The sequence below is a fragment of the Neopelma chrysocephalum genome, unplaced genomic scaffold, assembly GCF_003984885.1.
Source record: "Neopelma chrysocephalum unplaced genomic scaffold, ASM398488v2 Primary Assembly neopelma1_74, whole genome shotgun sequence".
Lineage (NCBI taxonomy): Eukaryota > Metazoa > Chordata > Aves > Passeriformes > Pipridae > Neopelma > Neopelma chrysocephalum.
This window is the reverse complement of record NW_020897735.1, coordinates 1715439-1735286: the sequence shown is the minus strand read 5'-3', so window position 1 is coordinate 1735286 and position 19848 is coordinate 1715439. Positions and strand designations below refer to the sequence as shown.

Genomic DNA, 19848 nt, shown 5'->3' with positions numbered 1-19848 from the left:
ACCCCTGAACTTGGTTCTGGGTACTGTAAACGCAGATATTAGTCCTTGTCGCCAAGGTTTTACAGTTTAAATGAAAACAAATAGTGAATTATAGAAGGAAAGGAAGTCAGGCACATGTGTAAGGTTTCCAAGGAGTGCTGTGGCTTGGCTTGGATTCGAGCTCACGGGTTTTGGTGCTTTATCAAACAATGTGTGGTGGAAGAGAGGCTGGACACGAGCCAACAGTGTGTTCCGGCTGCCCAGAATTCCAACGTGTCCTGGGCTGTTCCCACAGGTAAAGGGGGGGATTCTGCCCCTCTGCCCCCTCAGGTGAGACCCCCCTGCAGAGCTCCTCCAGCCCTGGGGAACAGCACAGCAAGGACATGGAGCTGCTGGAGAAAGTCCAGAGGAGGCTCCAAGATTATCAGGGGGATGGAGCAGCTCTGCTGGGAGAGCTGGGATTGTTCAGCCTGGAGAAGAGAAGTTTTGGGATGACCTAGTATGGCCTTCCAAGACATGAAGGGAGCTTGCAAGAAGGATGGAGAGAGGCTATTTGCAAGGGCCTGGAGCGACAGGACAAGGGGGAATGGATTCCCACTGACAGAGGGCAGGTTAGATGGGATATTGGGAAGAAATTGTTCCCTGGGAGGGTGGGGAGGCCCTGGCACAGGTTGCCCAGAGAAGCTGTGGCTGCCCCATCCCTGGAAGTGTCCAAGTTGATACTGGACAGGGCTTGGAGCAATCTGGAATACTGGAAGGTGTCCCTGCCCGTGGCAGGGGGTGGAACTGGGTGATATTTAAGGTCCCTTCCAACCCAGGCCATTCTGCGATCCTATGATTTACCAACTCTTTTTTAAACCACACTGATTTTCACTATTTCTTGCTTACTCCTTCACACTTTCTCTTTCCCTGGCCTATTCCCTCTCCAGTCTGCTGGCAGGGATCCCATCCTTGCTGCTAGCAGCCTCAGTCACCCTCACTAACCAAACCACATGTTCTTCTCAGAGCATGACTTTTAGCTCTCTGGTGTATCAAGCTCTGCACCAAACTGTTGTAATAGTCTTTTATTGAAGTGATAAGAGCTGCCTGAATTTTTTATGAATATTTTACAGGTGTCCTGGGACATGAGAAAATAGTTTTCTTTCTTTGACCTTATTTTTTAATAACCCAAACCTGAAATGCCTTTCACGAGGAGGTAAGAAAAACCAAACCTTGTTGCTCTCTCACTAAGAAATCTGCAAGTTTCCAGCCTGTTTCTCTACCCAGGGAAAAAGGAGAAGTTTCTGAACATCACTGTGTGTGCACGTAGACATCAGAGAAAGTTTCCATTTTAAAGAGAACTTTCCTGGGGAAAAAAAATCTGATTTCAACAGTCTGGGTAAATCTAAATGGCAACATCTCCACAGATGGGTCCTGCCAAGCACTTCCTAAATGGCACTGGAGGAGGGGCTGCTTGGAGTGGTAGGGAGCAAGCAAAAATTAGCCTTCCCTGGGATATGGGAGCTATTTCCAGCTGGACATCAGCTTGTTATTCCAGACCTGTTGTTGAGCAGCTCCAGAGGTTGTCCATAGGAGCAGCCCTTCTCAGATGTCAATAAAGATGATATATTTTTCTTCCAAGTGCAATGAAGTCACAGCTTTTTCAAGAAACAATAACAGACTTCCCCGAAAGCACAATTAAAATGATTTTGGAGAAGAACCCCAGAGCAGATAAACATCCCACTTCAGGCCTGATCCTGCACTCTTTGGTGCAAAAGATGCACGTTGAGCAACCTGCAGCCTGATGTGGATTCTGCTAAAATGTAGAGATGAAGCAACGCTTCAGAGAACCAGAGCCCTTCTTTGGGGTCACTTACTTCTCACCTTCCCCAAAACCCTCTTCCCCTCTGTCTGGGAAAGAAGAAACTGCCGGGCTCCGTCCCCTCTGCCTCTTTCGCTCTCCCCCTGCTTCTCACTTTCACTCCCATCGGTTTCATGTTCCCTCTGCCATGCGGAAAAGCTTTCAAGTCTCTCCAGCCCAGCAGCGGGGTTTATCCTGGTTCCACCCACTGGGACTTTCCTGGCTTCCTTCAGCACAGAGAGAGGGGGGAGGAAAAAAAAAAAGCCGTCGGGAGGCAGGGAGCGGGCAGGGAGCGCGGGGAGCCGCGGAGCTCCCGATCCCCGCGCTTGGGTTTCTATTGTAGGCGGCGCATTCCTCGGGAGGGAGGGTGCGTGTGTGTGTCGGTGCCTTCCCACACTCGGGGCAGCTCTTATTTAATGGGGGTCTCCATGCAGGGCAGACACCAGAGGAGGTTTTTGCCGTCCCCAGCTCCCAGCGAGGAAGAGCATCTCGCCAGGCAGGCGCTGCCATGGAGCGTGTGGTCGAGATAACGCCGGAGGTAGCGGCTCCCGGGATCAGCCAAGGTTTTGGGATGCACCTCAGGAAGGATTTGAGGAGGATGCGGTGCGCGGTGCTGCTGTGCCTGCTCTCGGTGCTGGTCCTCATGCTGCCCATCGCCTACCTGCTGGTCGGGAACCTGCGAGCGCCCAGCTCCTGCGGCAGCCAGGTAAGGCACTCGCTCCTCATTCCTGCCGGCAGGAGCGTCCTGCGCCTCCAGGGCTGCCTTTGTTCGGGTCTTTTAATTCTCTTTTACGAGTTTCTCGTGTTTAAGGGAATGTGTGAGGCTCGCTGTTACGTTCCTCCTTCCTTACACTGAGAAAAACCGCCCGGGATAAATCATATTACTGCTCAGAATTCTGTGGTTCTGCCATTCAGACTTTTAAACTAACGGTTCCTGTTCTTGTCTTAATTTCACTGAGGTCACAGTACAATGCATGACTTTAAAACTTTTATTGGCATGCTGCAGGCAACGCTTCAAAAACCACTAGTTGATGTAAATCAGTGTCTCTCCACTGATTTCAGCCAGATTTTCATACTGTGGCTCGTTTTCCTCCCTTCTTTTGGGTTAAATCTGAGGCTTCCCCTCCTGGTGTCTGATTTCAGCTGACCAGGCTGTGATGTCAGTGGGTCAGTCACCCATCACTGGGCTGACAGTTCTTGTGTATTATTAATGCAAACTTCTGCAGAGATCTGATCTGAGGCAAGGAGTCTGGCCTTAAATTTTGCTCCCTATTTTTCACTCTCCCTTACAACTCTGGATCCAGGGATCTTCTCAGCTCTTCTCCCTTGACAGCTGCACTCCCTTTGCTCCCAGCCATGCAAGTCCATGCTGTGCTGCTTCTAACACTCTTTCATGCTGCTCCATCCCTTCTGGTGCCAGTCTGCAAGTGCCCATTCCCATGGGAGACTGTGAATTCAGCGGGGCTCTTCCATGCTACCAGGGTGCATGTATGTCTGGAGAATTTTACCTTCAGCTCTGAAATCCCCCAGCTAATTAGTGTGCTTGCTAGGAGCTTATTTAGGATTAAAAAGCAGCATTAGGAAGAGGTGTCAAAGGCAGGTTTCTAACCTTGTTTTGCCTGGGGATGTTCAGGGGGTGTGAGAGCCGTGCAGGGATGTGCCAACCCCTGGTTGACCCTGAGCTCATTCCCAAGTGCAGCATCCTCTGTGTTACCTGGTTCTACCCTTGTGTGGCACCTCTTCTGTCCAATCTACCAGTTCCTTGCCTGTGTGAAATGTGTTACTGCCCTGACCCTGCCACTGCTGTTGAGGCCAGTGGGTGCACACGAGGTGAAGAGTCTCAGCTGCACCGGGCTTTGCTGGAGGTTGTACAGAGCAGAACAGCTCAGCCTTGAAGCAGAGTGGAAGAATAACAAAGTGTGAGCTTGTTTGATCAATCTGATGCGTTCTTGGCTCTTGATCCTGTTGGCAGAGTTAGCAGAGAAAAGTATTTTTACTAGTGGGCTTGGCTTCTTAAGAGGAAAAGCACAACGTCAGCCCCGAGCACTGCTCCAGCCTGGGCTGCCCTGGTGTTACATCCACTCATGTGCACTCAGTTATCAGCGTGTAATATTCCCACAATGATGTAACGAGGTGATCAGATGACTTACAACCTCTGTGAGTCCCAGGGAGGAAGAGGAAAGTCATGGGGCTGGCTGGGTGCCCGCTGTGCAGTGGGAGGAGCTGCCCCTCAGCTGGCTCCTGCCTGGTCTCGGTTTTTCATTCATTCTCCTGTTTTCTGGCTCTACCAACAGTGTTGTCCAGCAGCAAAGGGCAGATGGGTGGATTTGCCTGCCTGTGTGGATTTATCTATAAAGTCCCCAAAGAGCCATGTCACACACTGAACCCAGGAGCTCAGTCCTGCTCTTCCAGTCCATGGGATTGCTTCTTGGGAAAATGTCTTTTTGCATCTCCTTCTGCATTTGGAGTGTTAGAACTGGATTGTTAAATGTCTCCTTCCCCATGTGCTCCGTTGATAGCCCAGATCAGGACTACTGGGACCAGATGTGTGTGTCAGAGCTCTCTGTGGCACTGGTTTCGGGGTGTGGGTGCCCTGGGCATACTGGGACCAGTGGGCAGACTCCAGTTTGCCCCAGATGAGCATTGGTTTGCTGACCCTCACAGGAGAGAGCCCACGGGAGGAGTCCTCTCATTGCTGCAGGACTAGAGCTCAGCCCACACATGCTTGGATTGTCACCTTCTCGTGCTCTGGGGACAGTCCTGGGAGGAGGGAGGGACTCAGCATGTGAGAAGAAAACATAGTAAATTCCTGAGTGAGTCCTTCCTGGAGCAAGGGGAGGAGAAGGGGAGGTTTGTGCAACAGGGGTGTGTTTTTCCTGGCACTCTGCCTGTGGGGTGAGGCAGTTTGGTCATCTCTGCCTCTGTGTGGGTGCACATGGTGTCACCTCCTGCCTCTGAAAGGATGCAAACTCACCTTTCCCCTGGAAATGTCCCTTTCAGGAAAAAGCAGGTCAAGTTATGTCATTACAACATGTGTGAGCCTCCAGTTTTCTGTTATGGTGCAATGAGTCTTGGATGAATAATGCAAGTTTGATGATGGTTTCTCTGGACACCTTCCAGGCTCAGTGCACTGCTCCTTTTGGAAAGAGAAATCACTTTCTTTTATGCTCCAAGACGGAGTGAGGTGAGGAAATAGAGTTCTTCAAATAATAACACATGGCTTGTGTTATTAGCAGGAAATCTATAGAAAGGTTCTAGTGGTGCCCTTCCAGAGGAAGGCCAAGGAGTGCTGCTTATCCTTCCCCAAAGGGAAGCCAAGTTTCAGTTTGAGTTCATAAATCTCTCAAAGTTGCAGCTCAGCAGCCAAGAGAATCTCTGGCTGCCTCAGCAATCTGCTAAGCTGACCCAGGAAAGCAGAGCATCCAGTCCTGTGGCCTGGAAACACACTTGGATTTGTTTTCATGGCATCCTTGGCATGTCAGGACCACAAAGAGAAATTCCAAAGCCCGTCCAAAGGGCTGCATGTGAACCTGTGTGCCACGTCTGTGCCATGGCAGCTTGGCAATGGAGAAGGGAGTCCCAGCAGCTCCTCGTGGATCCCATCCAAAAGGAAGTCAAGAAATCTGGCAACAAAGCTCAGAAAAGATCCCCCCATATGGGAAAGAGACCTTGAAATGGCTTCCTGATGTGTGGGAATGGAGCAATGCCTGGGGAGGAGCAGGGAGTGTTGTCCCTGGATGGGCCCTGGTGTTGGGATTCCCTTTCCAAGAGCAGCAGTAAAACTCCTGAGTGGCCACTGCTGCTGGATGCACGTGGTCCTTGTGGGCACAGAAGGCCAAGAGCACATGCCCTGGGTCCAGACTTCCTCTGGGCACCACTGTCCAGACAAAATGTTCTTATTGAAGCCAGTTTTTACTGGTGCTGGACAGGTCCCTACCAAAAACACCCAGCCCAGGCCATGCAGCATCTCTAGACTGAGCAAAACTTGGCTCCATGCACCACATATGAGCTGTAAAATAGTGTCCTGTGCTAAAACTGGAGTGGATGGAGGTTCTGGGCATGTTTTGTCTATTAATCCCTCTGCCTGCAGTGCCAGCTGCTTTTCCCACGCTGTTCTCTGATGGATATCCCTGGCCCTGTCCAGAGGTTCAAGAGCCAAAGTACACAAACAGGGGATGTTCAGCCCTTCTTTTTGGGTTTGGCAATATCTGGGTATAAATGCACTGGGGCTTTTGGACATTCTTGACACTAAAACCACCCAGAAGTGGTTTGCACACATGCCTTGAGGGTAACAGCTGCCTGTCCAGGATGTCCATGAGTCAGCTGGAAGGTGGGATTTTCAGCATCACTCAGGGCTGGTTGGTCTCTCCCCAGTAACCAAAGGGAAAATCGAAGCAAGGCTGTGAACTTTGTCAGCAAGAAAGGAAAAGAGAGAAAAGCACTAATTGTGTAAATGATCCATTGTCTCCTGCTGCTTAGCTCTGTTCATCATCAATGTACAACATCTGTGCCTGTTTGGGACGAGTATTACTGACACCTGCTCATTATGTAGCACTGCCTGGTGCCAAAACATTTTCTCTAAGAGATTTCTATTTTTATCGTTATCAAATAGCACAATTAGGAATAAAAAGAACAGCCATGGCTTTGCCAACAGCAGGATAACTTCCCACCTTGCAGCACCCTGCTCTGTCTGCATCCCACTGTCCTTTAGCATCTGTGAAGGAGCTCCTGCACCTGGAGTTTCCATCTGGATTTCTTTGGAAACAAGTGAATTCAGGTTTAAACAGAACCATTTTGTTACCTTTTACAAAGAAGGAGGATTCTTCTCGCTCTCCTTCCCATTTTCCCACCACCTCTGTTTGCATTGCAACATCCAAGTTTATCTGAAGTACGTCAGCAGAAATTGGGCTTCAAGTATGCAAACAGTTCCCCAGAAGTTCCAGACTGAAATGTAGGTTTGTGGTTGATTTGCAGCTCCTTGCAGTACTTAGCACTGCTAGAAAATATGTCACTTGGCAACTCTGTAGGAAGTGTCACACAAATAATGGTGCAAATTTACTCATATTTGTGCCCCTGTGGCTGAAAGCAAGGGCAGAGCGTGAGGGAAATCCTCAATCCTGATCTTGAGCTTCCCAGCAGGGGAAGGACAAAGTCACCTGGCTGTGACTGTGTCACATCAACAGCACAGACATGTTTAGGCATCACAGCAAGCAGGACCTTGGAGAAAGTCCTCGGTCACAATGAAAGGCCCTGACACCTCCCTGACCACACCACAACTCTCCTTCAGCCTTACCCTGAGCTGTCACAGCACCACCTCTGCCAGAGGACATTTCCAGCACAGCAGGAGTGTGATGCTGCTGGGGTGATGTAGGTGTGTGCAGGTGGGCAAGGCTGTTTTCCTGCTGTGTTTTTTTCCCAACACACTGGAGTAACTATTGCAGAAATTACAGTTTTCTGCAGGAGCACACGGATGTTTACTGCTGATAAAACATCAGATTAGCTTTGGGTTTACCAGACTAGCCAGCAGTTCCCGAGCCCAGGCAGCCTGATTCTTCTTCCACAAACATTCTCCTTTCCCCAGTTAATGTAAATTATCTATTTTCTACTTCTCCTCTAATATAAATCACCTATTTTCCACTTCTCCTGTGGTATTTGAAGCTGTGTGAGACACAGCCAGCAGCAGACAGCTCCAGCATCTCCATACTAATCCTCTTCCAGCCTGCTTATTAAAAATGCATCAAATCCTTTGCTGCAAGCTGGCCAGTGGTAGTTTATTCAATGTATTTTTGGGAACTGTCCATAAACCAAACCACAGCAACCCCGTGGGCTCTGACAAGTGTGATGGGGGTTCCCAACAGCCCTGGGAGTCAGCCCTGAGCTGGCTGCACACCCCACACTGGCTGCTCCCTGCTGTGCCCTGGGGTGGCACAGGGGATGCTCCTCACACCTCAGGGAGCTGGATCCAGAGTCAGCATCCCACAGCATCCTCCCTTTGGAGCTGGCACGTGGCCGTGCCCGGGTGTGAGTCAGGAGGAGCAGCCCTGGCAGGCGTGTGCCAGGCAGGCAGCACAGCCCCTGGGAACTGCTCCACCTCAACATCACAGGCACTTGGCAGTGCCCAGGGCTGTGCCCTGCAGGAAGGGTGATGGGAGTGCTCAGCTCCAGGAGGGAAGAGCTGAGTGAGGATAAGCCACCCTGCCCTCCCCTGGCACAGTGTCAGCGAGCTGCTGAGCTCACCCTCTGCCAGCTGCTCTCTCAGAGCTGCTCAGCTCCTCTCTGCCTGCCCAGTAGGTCACCCAACATCCAAGGCAGGCCCAAGCAGCACATCCACAGTCTGAAATCAGACAGATGCAGGAAGTGGCACTGACTGCCATGGTCCAGTTGACAAGGTGGGCTTGGGTCAAAGGCTGGACTCAGAGGTCTTTTCCAACCTGGCTGACTCTGTGTGTGAAAAGCAGGTGTAGCTGATACACCTCAGTTAGTCTCTTTGTTATGGATGAACCTTTGTGCCTGTAAAGGCTCAGACCTGCCAAGTCTTGAGACAGGGGAGCATTGCCCACGTTGCTCTGCTTGCTCTGCCTGGATTGAGGGACAGGAGGCTCTGGGCAGCAGAGGAGCTCCAGCAGTGCTGGGTGCAGTCACCATCCCAGAGGAGGGGCTGGCAATGCCTAATTCCCACTGCCCACTCTGCTGGGCCTCTCCCAGTTTTGCCAAGGGCTCATCCAGACTGGAGTTTAACAAAACCCCTGCCACAGGAGCCCAGGTCCTGTCTCTGACACCCCTTCAGAGATGCAGTTTCAAACCTACAGCAGAAATCTCTTGCAGTGAAGCAAAGCCTTGTCAGGGCTCCTCACTTTTCATTAAAGCTCTAGGTGAACTCACTGACTTCCTGCAGCACATTCCATTTTCTGGGATAACTCAGACAAGCCCCTCTGTGGAGGTTCCCCCTGGAGCCCTGAGCTAACTGCTGGTGAATCTCTCCTGCAGGTCCCAGAGGAGAGGGGCTCCCTCTTTCTGAAGCAACGGGCAGTAGATGGTAAGTTTGCCAGTCCCCCATCCCAGCACCTTTGGATACAATCCCAGCACGCTGCTGCCTCCTGCTCTCACCTCCCTAATCCCTCCCTCCAAACAACCAGGGCAGCCAGAGGCAAATGTGGGTGACAAGATGCAGGGGGGTAACTGGGGACATAGCAGGTGAGCATGTCTAACCCCAGGGCTGTGCTCTGTCCATGCAGGCACAGACCTCCCCTGCAGCTCTATGGGATCAGTGTAACCCCCTGAACATGCAAAAGCAGGAATTTGGGAGCCCCTGCATGCCAAGATCTCATCCACGTTCACCCTCCGGCAGCTCTGACAAACTCACTCACTGCAAAGGGATTTTGTCACCTCAGTGGTGTCAATAAGAGATCACAGCAAATAACTCCTGAATCCCTGTGGAAATGGAAAGGGCCTGCACACGTTTCCTTGGTGTCATCATCACCACTCACATCTTGTTGACTTAGGAAAAGGTTCTTCCCCCAGAGGGTGGTTGGGCACTGACCAGGCTGCCCAGGGCAGTGGGCACAGCCCCAAGGCTGCCAGAGCTCCAGGAGGGTTTGCACAACGCTCTGAGGGCCAGGGTGGGATTGTTGGGGTGTCTGTGCAGGACCAGGAGTTGGAGACTCTCATTCTACGACTTGAACAGCAGCAAACAGCCTTACACCTCTTTTTTTCCCTCTCCCTCAGTTACAGACTCACTTTCCAGTGCAGAGAAGCCCCGAGCTCACCTGACAGGTAAATTTGTTCCAAACTGAAGCCTTTCCTGGGGGGGGTCTTACAGATATTGTGGTGCAATAACCTTGTTCTGCATGGATCTTATAGGATCAGATGTTGCAGGAAACGGGGGAAAATAATCATCAGCTTTGCCTTGCTGACAATGACAGATTGAGTGCAGGCTGTGTCTGTAGGAAAGGGCCCACAAGGGAGGTAAAGGACAGAAATGTCACCACTTTTCCAAGCTGTTTCTTCCACTGAATGAGCATCTCTTGAAACTGAGCTTAAATAAGTGCCTGATATCCCAGAGATCTGCTGAATCCCCTAAAAAAGGCAGGGGAAGGAGCTCAAGTGAGCCCTCGTGGAGCAAGGCAAGAACTACCAGATTTGTAGCATAATCAGGTCAAAAAGGGCCAGTTCTAGACTTGATTTTTCTGCAAGGCCTGACTTGGGTCACACACACCATATTCCCATCAAATCCCCCCTTTTTTTCAATGAGATCATCTCTAACACACGTCAGAGCAAGCAAAGGGAGGGTAATGCCAGGTTGAACCCTCCAACCCTTTCTCTTGTGTTAGGAAGGTGGTATCACAAAGCCTTACTGCAGGGTGGGCTGTCATGTCTTTCTAAGGGGCTTCCAGGCCTTTCCAAAGGGTTGCCATGCCTTTCCAAAGGGATTCCATGCCTTTCTGAGGGCCTGCCAGCATCTGCAAGGTCCCCATCTCCCCACCTCAGCCTTGAGGGCTGTTACTGCCCTGAGACATCCCTCAGCTCCACCTTCACCAGCTCGACCCACCTGGAAAATTCAGGCATTACCAGAGAGAGGAGGAAAGTGCTGAAGGATTTTCCAGCTGGCCTGAGGTGATTTATACCTCCCTAAAGTCCAGCTCAGTGCAGAGGCTTTCCCAAACCCCTGAGTGTTGCCCCAGGGTGCCCTTTCCAACCTGAAGCAGGACATGGTGTGATCCTTCACACAAACCCACCTCCAGGGTTCAATCCATCAGTAGTTCAGGGCTGATTCCTTTCCCAGCATAGTTTTCTTTCCCTAACTCCTTCCTGATGGTCCCCATCCCTTTGTCACAGGGGGTTTCCAGAGCCACAAAACCTACCTGGCCTTGCCCAAAATCCCATCTTTGCTCAAGTGCACGTCTGCAGGAGCAAAAGGACCACGACTGCTCGAGTTTCCAAGGGGGACTCTGTGGCAAAAGAGGTCCAGAGGCTCCTGATGCAGTGACTGAGAGGAGCAGCCAAGCACTGCTCTGCTCATGGGGACTCCCCTGGGTTGCACAGAAGCCCAGTTGCCACAGAGAAGGACCCAACAGTTTTCTTCAAGTTTCCTCAGGCCCCATATTGACCAAAATTCCTTCAGCACCATTCCCAAGCAGCCTCCCTGAGATTGAGCCCATCCTCTCCATCTGGTCACACTTGGCCACAGCCAGGAGCATGAAAAGAGACAATTTAAGGGGATTTTATGTCTCCTTTCTGTGCAGAAAACCCACACCCAACATGCTGTGCTGTGTAGGCATCAGGGAATCCAAGATCCATAGATTTATCTTTGATCTTTTCTTAGCCCAAACATATTTCTGGTGCTGTGCCCCGTGACAATGAGTTTCCAAGCTTAACAGTACATTGTATTTCCTGTTATATTCAACAGAATTTAACAGAAAACATTTCCTGTTATATTCAGCTTTTGTGCACAATAATTTATTGGGTTCCACCCTGGTTTTCTTTTCTCAGAAATCACGACTTGTCCTAGAAAGAGTAAAAGGAATAATTATTCCCCTGCTCTTTGTTACATTCCTGCAGCTCAGGTACCATTCTCAAAGTGAAAGTGGGAGACTACAAACCCTCACCTGTAGAAAATCTTCTCCAAATCTCCCTTCAGTCTGTAATTTTCTAGTTTTAGGGACGTATTTCTGAAGGTGACAGCAGAGGAGTGAGAGGAATGAGAAGTAGCCAGAGCACTTCCATGGGAATGTGCCACTGAATTGGCATCAATAACTCAATATTTTGGTCTCTGATCTTTATAATGAATTTTCCACCTTCTCTCAGCCTCTTTAACACACACTGAGCATTTTGAGCTTATCCAAATTGGCATCAAGGTCTCCTCTCCCTGGGTGGTTATAACTAGTGAGGAATGGCACAAGCCACGGGAATACCCAGCTCAGGCTCTTCTCCATTGATGTATCCTTGGTTCTGACTGCTCCATCCCTGCCATCATCCCCTCTCCACTTGTCTGCTTGCACTTTGGGTCAAGATGAAGACCAGCAACTCTTCCTTCTTGTCACCAGCCTGTGGCTCAGCTGGTGACCTGTGCTGTAGAAATTCCATCAGGTTCCTGGCTCACACTTACCGTGTGCAATGGTACCCAAATACACCATGAAATCTGGGGAGAGCATCACCTTCCATTCCAAAGCACCTTTTAAGGGCTGTGTTAAATTTTCAGGGCATGGATTTGAGCAGCAGAAACCCTGCAGCCACAGGATTTTGCTGTGCACATTTGCAAGGCTCGGACTCAAATCTCTTGCTGAGCCTCAGAGCACAGAGTTCAGGGTTAGAATCTCACTCTGGGGAGGGCTCAGAATTGTAGGAACCCCCCCCTCCAAGTTCACCAATATGCCACAAAATACACCCCAAATCTGACAAGCAACAGGGATTCTCCAGCCAGGGACTAAAGCAAAAGGGATTTGGGGACAGGAGAAGTAAGGGATGCCAGAAATTTATAGCAGAAGGAACTGTGGTAATGAATCCCTTATTAAAAGCAGATTTTGCTTATCTCAAGAATCAGCACAGGAAGTGTAGATCCATAATTTATGAAATTAATAAATAAATGGCAAGTGCAAAGTACCAGTGCTGCTAGAAAAGGATCTATATAAAGGCACTTGGACATGTATTTGAATATTATATTCAATTTGAGTATGTATTGTACTACTTGAACATGTATTTTTCCTCTTGACCAGCATTGAAAGAATGGGGAAAATTAATTAACTTGAAAATAGAGAGCTTCAATAGAGTGAGATTTATTCTAAAAAAGGAGGTTATAACTGTTAAACTTGCCTAATTCTCAATGTTTTGAAATCATGTATTTCATCTGAGCTCCTATTAGTTATAAGGAACGCTGAGGAATTGCGTGTCATTGACGTCTGAAACGTGTCATCTGCACAGAGAGGAACATTTCACAGGCAGCTTCTCCTCCATTTCCCCCTCCCCTCAAAATTCCCAAGATGGAAAAGAGCCCAGGACATTTTCTGAAACTATTCTGATCCTTCCTATCTCAAACAAGTTCTCCTCTGCTGGGAGTTGCTCTCTGATGTGTTACCCCAAGCTCCTGTAAATCTTAGAGTGACTCCACGCTCCTTGAGCTTCTGCCAGGACTCAGATCAGCCCCTGACACCCAGAGGTGGATGAGGAGGAAGGCAGACCATGACTACTTTCACTTTTACTTTCTTTTATTCCTCTCTTTCTGTATCAGGCAAAGTTCTATTGGTTCCAAACATCATTGTCCTTATAACACTTCCATAATTTAGCTTGGCTTGCTCCCACAATCCCTGTGGGTGTTCCCACACACAGAAGCACCCTCCCTTTGCCTCCTGGGGAAAGATCAGAAAGATCTGATACTTCAGCAGCACTGACAGGAAGGCTGGAAAAATGGGCATTATTTTGTTGTGCTACTCAGAGAATATGCAAGGAATTGCTCTCCCAACACCTTCTGGGCTCCTTATGGATTATTTACTGCTAGACAAGAGAGGAAATGGATGCCCCTGGGAGCTGAGAACATTCCCTGTCCTGAATCTCATCTCACCTAGGATAATTTCAAAGGGTATTTCAAAGCCTTCCTTCCTGCATTCTCTTTGTCTCCCTGCCCATGCACACACACCCCTCCCCCAAATACGGAATCAAAATTAACTTGAAACAATAACTTGAGCTCATTAAAAAGGTCTCAGTTCCTGGAAATCAGTTCCCTCAGTCATTCTCAACGTTCATCATTAATTTTCCAGGTTCATTTTAACATCTGGCAGGATCTTGATGGGTTTTATCCTCTTCCTTTCCACTGCCTGTGTTTTACCACAACAATTGGTGTTTTACCATGATTTTATGTGGCAGCCAGTAAAGAGCAGAGAAACTCTTGCTTCTCTGCAGAAAAATGTGCAAGTGCTGAGGTTTGTTCTGTGAGAGACATTTAAGTGGTGGAGGGAAGGTGAAGGGAATAGGGCAGCAATTCCCTGATTGTTCCCCTAAGAGTCTGCAGCCTGGGGAGCATCCTCAGCTTGGATCAGCTGATGGTGGGGTCTGGATTAGAGCTCTGCTTGTAATCAGCTACCAACAAGGCTGAGAAAAAGCCTGGAGGAATGTTGAGGCTGACACCGAGCTTAGGGTTTTTTCCCAGCAAAAGACAAAAATGGTTTTAAACATAATGTGCTGCTTCAAAATTGGGCCCCTTGGTGCACAGTGGGGTCTTCTGAGCTTTAGGTAAAATCAAATGGCACAAAGGCAAATCTACAGTAAAAGATTTGATTGACAGCACTTCAGGAAGAAAAGCCTGAGGATGAGGAAGTTCAAATCCCCTTTAGGGAGCAACTTGGCAGGAAGAGAAGTTCAAGTGTGTCAGAGCTTGGTGACACATTGTGGGGATCATTGGGGACACTTTGCCAGCAAAGTAGTGCCTGAGAAACATCATTGCAGCCCATCCCTGCTGAAGGAAATGATGCTTTAGTATTTCTTCTGTCCCTAAACATTAGGTTCAGCCATGGTACCCGTGTGTCCAACTGCCCCAGTGCTGGTTTCACTAAAGGATATGGTTTTTACTCTGTAAATGGGTCAGACAGCAAGGTAAAGCCAGAGACTCAGCCTTTAGGAAGGACAATCCCACCTTTTGGGGTCTGACCCACAACCTGGACCCTCAGGCACAACATATCCCTTCAGGCATCTCTTCCACAGCATCCTTGGCTTTCCCTCCTGATTGCTCTGGTCTGGGCACCCTGTGATGCTGACACTGAGCTTAGTGTTCTGTCCCAGCAAAGCATTTTAAAAAAGAGATAAAAATGGTTTTAAACATAATGTGCTGCTTCAAAATCAGGCCTCTTGATGCACAGTGGGGTCTTCTGAGCTTTAGGTAAAATCAAATGGCACAAAGGCAAATCTACAGTAAAAGATTTGATTGAGAGCACTCAGGAAGAAAAGCCTGAGGATGAGAAAGCTCAAACCCCCTCAGGGAGCAACTTGGCAGGAAGAGAAGTTCAAGTGTCTCAGAGCTTGGTGACACGTTGTGGACATTCTGCCAGCACAGTGGAGGTGTCTTCTGAGCTTTTGGTAAAATCAAGTGACATTGGTAAACCCAGAGAGCCTCCCTGAAAATCCCACTGCACAGTTGCCCTGCAGCCCATTCAAGCTGCGAAATAAGAACATTTCTGTCCTTATTTTGATCACCCTGTTTGATCTCCTCGCCCCCTGGAGCAGAGACGTTCATCCAGCAGCACAGCCCTGGCTGCAGTGACCTAACCCACCTCCTCTCCCTCTCTCTTCCTCCCACAGTGAAGAGACAAGACCCCAGCGGCGCCGTGGGGAACCACCTGCCCATCCTGCAGTGGGAAGACAAGCGAGGCTTGGCCTTTACCAAGAACAACCTGAGTTATTCCAGCAACGCTCTGGTGATTCCTGTGTCTGGGGACTACTATGTCTATGCTCAGGTCACGTTCCGAGGGCTCATCGAGAGCCCCAGCAAACACATTTCTGTCACTGAGATCATCACCAAGGTCACTGACAGCTACCCCGAGCCCACCCAGCTGCTGACAGGCACCAAGACCCTCAGTGAGAACTGGAATGGCTGGTACCAGCCCATTTATCTGGGAGCTGTGGTCTCCTTGGAAGTGGGGGACAAGCTGATGGTCAACGTCAGCGACATCAAGCTGGTGGATTACACCAAGGAGCACAAAACCTTCTTTGGGGCCTTTTTGCTGTAGGTCTCTGGCAGCAGCTGGGGGGGTTTTCCCTTCAGGGCCCTGGGAGGACCTCGATGGACTTTGGCTTTGTTGAGTGTGCGTTGGGGTGCGATTCCTGCTGTTGTCCCTCCTCTGTACCACCAAGCCCCTGCAGCTCACTGGAGCCTTCATTTAATGGGTAGGGAAAGCTGAAGCTGCAGGTTGAACTGAAATAACATCCCCTCCAAAAAAAAAAAAAAAGAAATCACCAAAAAAGAAAAAGAAAAAAAAAAAAAACAAAACAAAAAAAACCTCAAAACCAAACCAAAACAGAAAAAAAGAACGACCAAAAAAACCCCAACCGAAAACAAAATCCCCAAAACAAACAAACTAAAAGAAAACCAAAACCAAAACCAAACCAAAACAAAAAAACCAAAACCCAACCAACTAAACAAACAAAAACAAACAGAAAAATGAAAGTCTGATCAGAGGAAAAAAAATGTACTTCTGAAAGTAAAAATTGAAAGTTCTTCAAAACTTTGTAAGCTAAGGGGGAACAGTTGATATGGAATGTTGTTCTGGAATGCTGCAGCTAAGCTACATCGCTATTTCCACCTCCAATGTCCAGTTTCCTCAACTCTGAAACAAAAAGTGTTTTGAACTTTCTCCAGCACTTCCAGTATAGTTTTGCATGACCCTTCTTCAGACTCTCGGTTCTGAAAGGTAATGACTTTTCATCATTTCCTTACAAATCAATTTAGTACTTTGCACTAACATAAAGCTCAGGCGAATTATTAACTGCTTAATAATCCCTTCAACTTCCCTGTAAAGTAGATTAAAATTATATCTTGTGGTTTGCAGCAACTACTTGAAATTTTTGTTTTTTCCAAAAAAAAAAAAATTGTTTACAGTTTTCTAAGTCAACACTCAGCCTCAAAATGTTACGTGAAAGATGTAGGGAACACACACCAACAGCAGGAAAGTGGCATCTCCCCTCCAGGTCCTAATATTAGGAAAACAGAAAAAAAAAATCATGGCAGGGAGAGACACGCAGCAAAATTTAGCACACTTTTAAATCAGCCACTGAAATTTTGAGGGAAAACCTCTGCAATATTTTGCTTTCCATTCTGTTTAATGCATAAAGAAATCTTGGTGCTTCCCCTTGTGCAACCATTGCCAGCGGTGCTGCCCTGACCTCAAGGGACTCCCTGGGTGAAGATTGACCACCGGTTGTCCCTCCATGAGGTCAGAGGATGCAAAGACACCGTCCTGGTGTGACCTGGGCAGGTGTGGAGCTCAGGAGTGTCTCATTTCCCACCCTGTTTATTTGCATAGTCCTCACTGGCCCTCAGGGAAACTCCCCAGCTTTCCCTCTGCTCCTGCAGCAAAACCCAGCCCTGGCAGTGACTCATGTTCTCAGAGATCTGGACTTTCAGTGGATGTTCTTACAGTGGCCACCCTCCTTAAAACTGAACAGCTAAAAAGAGGGGACTTCAATTTAACAACATCTTCTGAAGCAGGTATTTACCTGCTATTTACCTATTTACCCAGGCTGGGATGGTCCAACTCCCACTGGAGTCAACCAAAGGAATCCTATTGATTTTGGGCTGTGTCCCAAACACATTTGACTGTAATATTTAGATGAATGTATGAGCTGAATACAACTTCCAGGAGGTCTCACAGCCCAGCACCCACCACCCAGCTCCTCTGAGACCTCCAGGCTTCACCCTCTGCAACTCCTTCTCTTTCCTGCCTCACCTCGTGGGATTTCCTCCAGTTTTCCACTTCTTGGCCAGAAATGACAGCAAGGCTTGATTTCCTAAACTGATATTCCTGCTCCAAGTGATGGTGGAGCCCAAATTCACACCATTAGTGTAGCACTGGGGATGGGGGTTGTAGCTGAGGAGCTGAACTGGGCAGAGAAGCTCTTTAGTGGAGACAGCCCAGCTGTAAAAGCCACGTGTGATCCTGCAGGCAGCAGTGCCACCAGGTTGCTTTGCCCATGGCAGGTCTCCTCCCAGCAGGAGACAATTTTTTCCCATATAAAGATCTGTTTGAGCTGACAGGGAAAAGCCAACAGTGCAGCTGAAACATAGAGCAGAGAGGAAAGCCAAGGCTGGGAGTGGAAGGAGGAGAGGAGCAGAGCAGGAGGTGGGAAGGTCCAGCCAACACCAGATTTCTGCCTCTTCATGGCTTAGTGTAAGCACCTGCATGCTGAGGGGAAAACTAGCAGGTCTTTTATGTAGTAAATCATCTAAAAAAAAAGCTTTTTGGCCATCCTTCCCTATTCTGGATCCCAGATTCACAGTCCTTCACTCTTTTATCCACCCTGAGTCAGCACTAAACACATCCCAGCAGCCAGGAGAACATCCTGACTGGCCTCCTTTCCTCAGCAAGTGTCTGTTTTACTTCCAGATTCTCCTTGAGTTATTGTGGGTCCAGTGGGAGACCTTCACAACGTCCCTGCATCCAAACCTCATCACAGTTTGGTTCCCCATCCTTTCTTCGACTTGTCCTTCATTTCCTTTCTCCCACAGGCACCTTCCTGCCTGTTTGGCCCTGTCCTGTATGGACATCTCCTTATCCAAATGCCATTTCCTACAGGAAACTTCTCTTTTAGAGTCACCCCAGTGACATCTCAGCACAGGTTCAGGTGGCAGAAAGTAAAGGCAACGATCCCACAAACCCTCCTGGCCAGAGGATCCTCTTAGCCCTTTATTAGCCAGATTCACTTCCATCTTTGAGTCCTTATTCCCATGTTTCCTCCAGCTGTTCAGCCCTTGTTTTCAGGCTGAAACAGGAGCAGTTATTCCCTGTATATTCCTTCAGAGCCCAGCACACACGACCTGCCCTTGTTCCTTCTCAGAAAGGCTGTTTGTTCATCCAGCTCCTCAGCAGGGCTGTTCTCACTGCTCAGAGACCCCCCACTCATGGTCAAATCTGGAGAATTCCCTACAAAATTATTCTCTGGGAGATCCTAAGACTTTCCATATCTCAGATTCTCTGAAGTGTTCCCTCAACATCCCGTGTTGAACCCTTCTGAGCTTCTCACCCCTCAGTTGTGTGCCTAAAATAGGATCTGAACTCATGAAAACACAAAATCTGCAGCTCTTGCAGACCACAAAATGTGGTCAATCTCAGAAAGGGAAGATTTAAAAGTGGCCTGTCCAGGACAGGTGATTCCCAGGAAATAGGTAGGAAAACTTCTGTGAAGTGCTATATTGGATGAATTCGGTTTATCCTTGGAGAAAATTGGAGTGGAAATTCTATTTATTTTGAGTTACAGTAATCCAGAAAGCTCTTTTTTTTTCTATAAATGAGGTGATGTAGCATTTTCCTGAGGGCCTGACCCAGTCCTGGTAGGCTTGGACAGCAGAATTCCATAAAAACTGTATCCAAATTTATCCTCAGCTAATCCTGGTGTGCTGAGTGATGGGGAATGTGAGGGCTGGGGGAGAGGAGTGGTGGATGCAGCACTTGGCATTCTGTGGGATATGCACACATGTATACCCAGACACGTATATTTGTGTATATTCCACAGAAATTCCACGAGCCCATTGCAAAAATCAGCCTTTTTTAGCACAAAGCACATTATCTGTGCCCTCTGTACACTAACAATGAACTTCACCAGCAAATTTGTTTCTGCTGCAGCTCCATTACAGGTGTGACTCTCTCAATTCATTGTCCATGGCACAGAAATATTTATTTTAGTCCAATTAGAATAGTTTTATTTCAGTCCAGTTTAACCCTGTTACACACACCAGCTTTTAGCACATTTAGCACAATTTATGTGGCATAAAATAACATATCTGGCATTACTTGTTTTAAAGTGATGCAGGAATATTAATCCCCACATCTCCCCCAGTGGAATTTTTCTCCCTTTTCCCCCCTTCTCATTGCTAATAATGTTTCTGGAACAGCATCAAATATAATAAGTATTCAGGGGCTGATTCTGACCCAGATATTCCTCCACAGAAATCAATGGCATGAAGTCAGAGTAAAAACCACTTAAATAAGACGAAGGTCAAGCTAAAGTGAAATATCTCCAACAGACTGAACCTAAACTGTGGATTCTCAGATTTATTTTTTTTTAATCTAAATAAGGACACAAGTGTTCTCAGAAATTTGTGTTTATTGGATTAGAAAATGTTGTTTAATGTAAAGCATTTCTGGAGATGTGAAATATCTCTGTATCAGCTTTTTCAAGTTAGTGAGAAACTGAAGAAATCTGGTCATGGGAACCAGTGACCTTGAAATCTGGGGTCAAACTGACCATGTGATTTGTTTTGGGTGGTTTTGGAACTAAAACCATTATGAGAAAAAAATTGAAGCTGGAGAAAAAGGGTGAAATAGGCAGCT

The 19848-nt window shown here is 48.1% G+C and overlaps 1 protein-coding gene across 1 annotated transcript; it reads left to right on the top strand.

Annotated features, from left to right (window-relative positions):
* Positions 1-2107: 2107 nt before the first annotated feature.
* On the top strand, positions 2108-15729 carry TNFSF15 (TNF superfamily member 15). Its single transcript, XM_027687977.1, has 4 exons — positions 2108-2525; positions 8807-8855; positions 9545-9592; positions 15104-15729. The coding sequence occupies exons 1-4, from the start codon at positions 2328-2330 to the stop codon at positions 15529-15531; spliced, it is 723 nt and encodes a 240-aa protein (XP_027543778.1). The 5' UTR covers positions 2108-2327; the 3' UTR covers positions 15532-15729.
* Positions 15730-19848: the final 4119 nt, after the last annotated feature.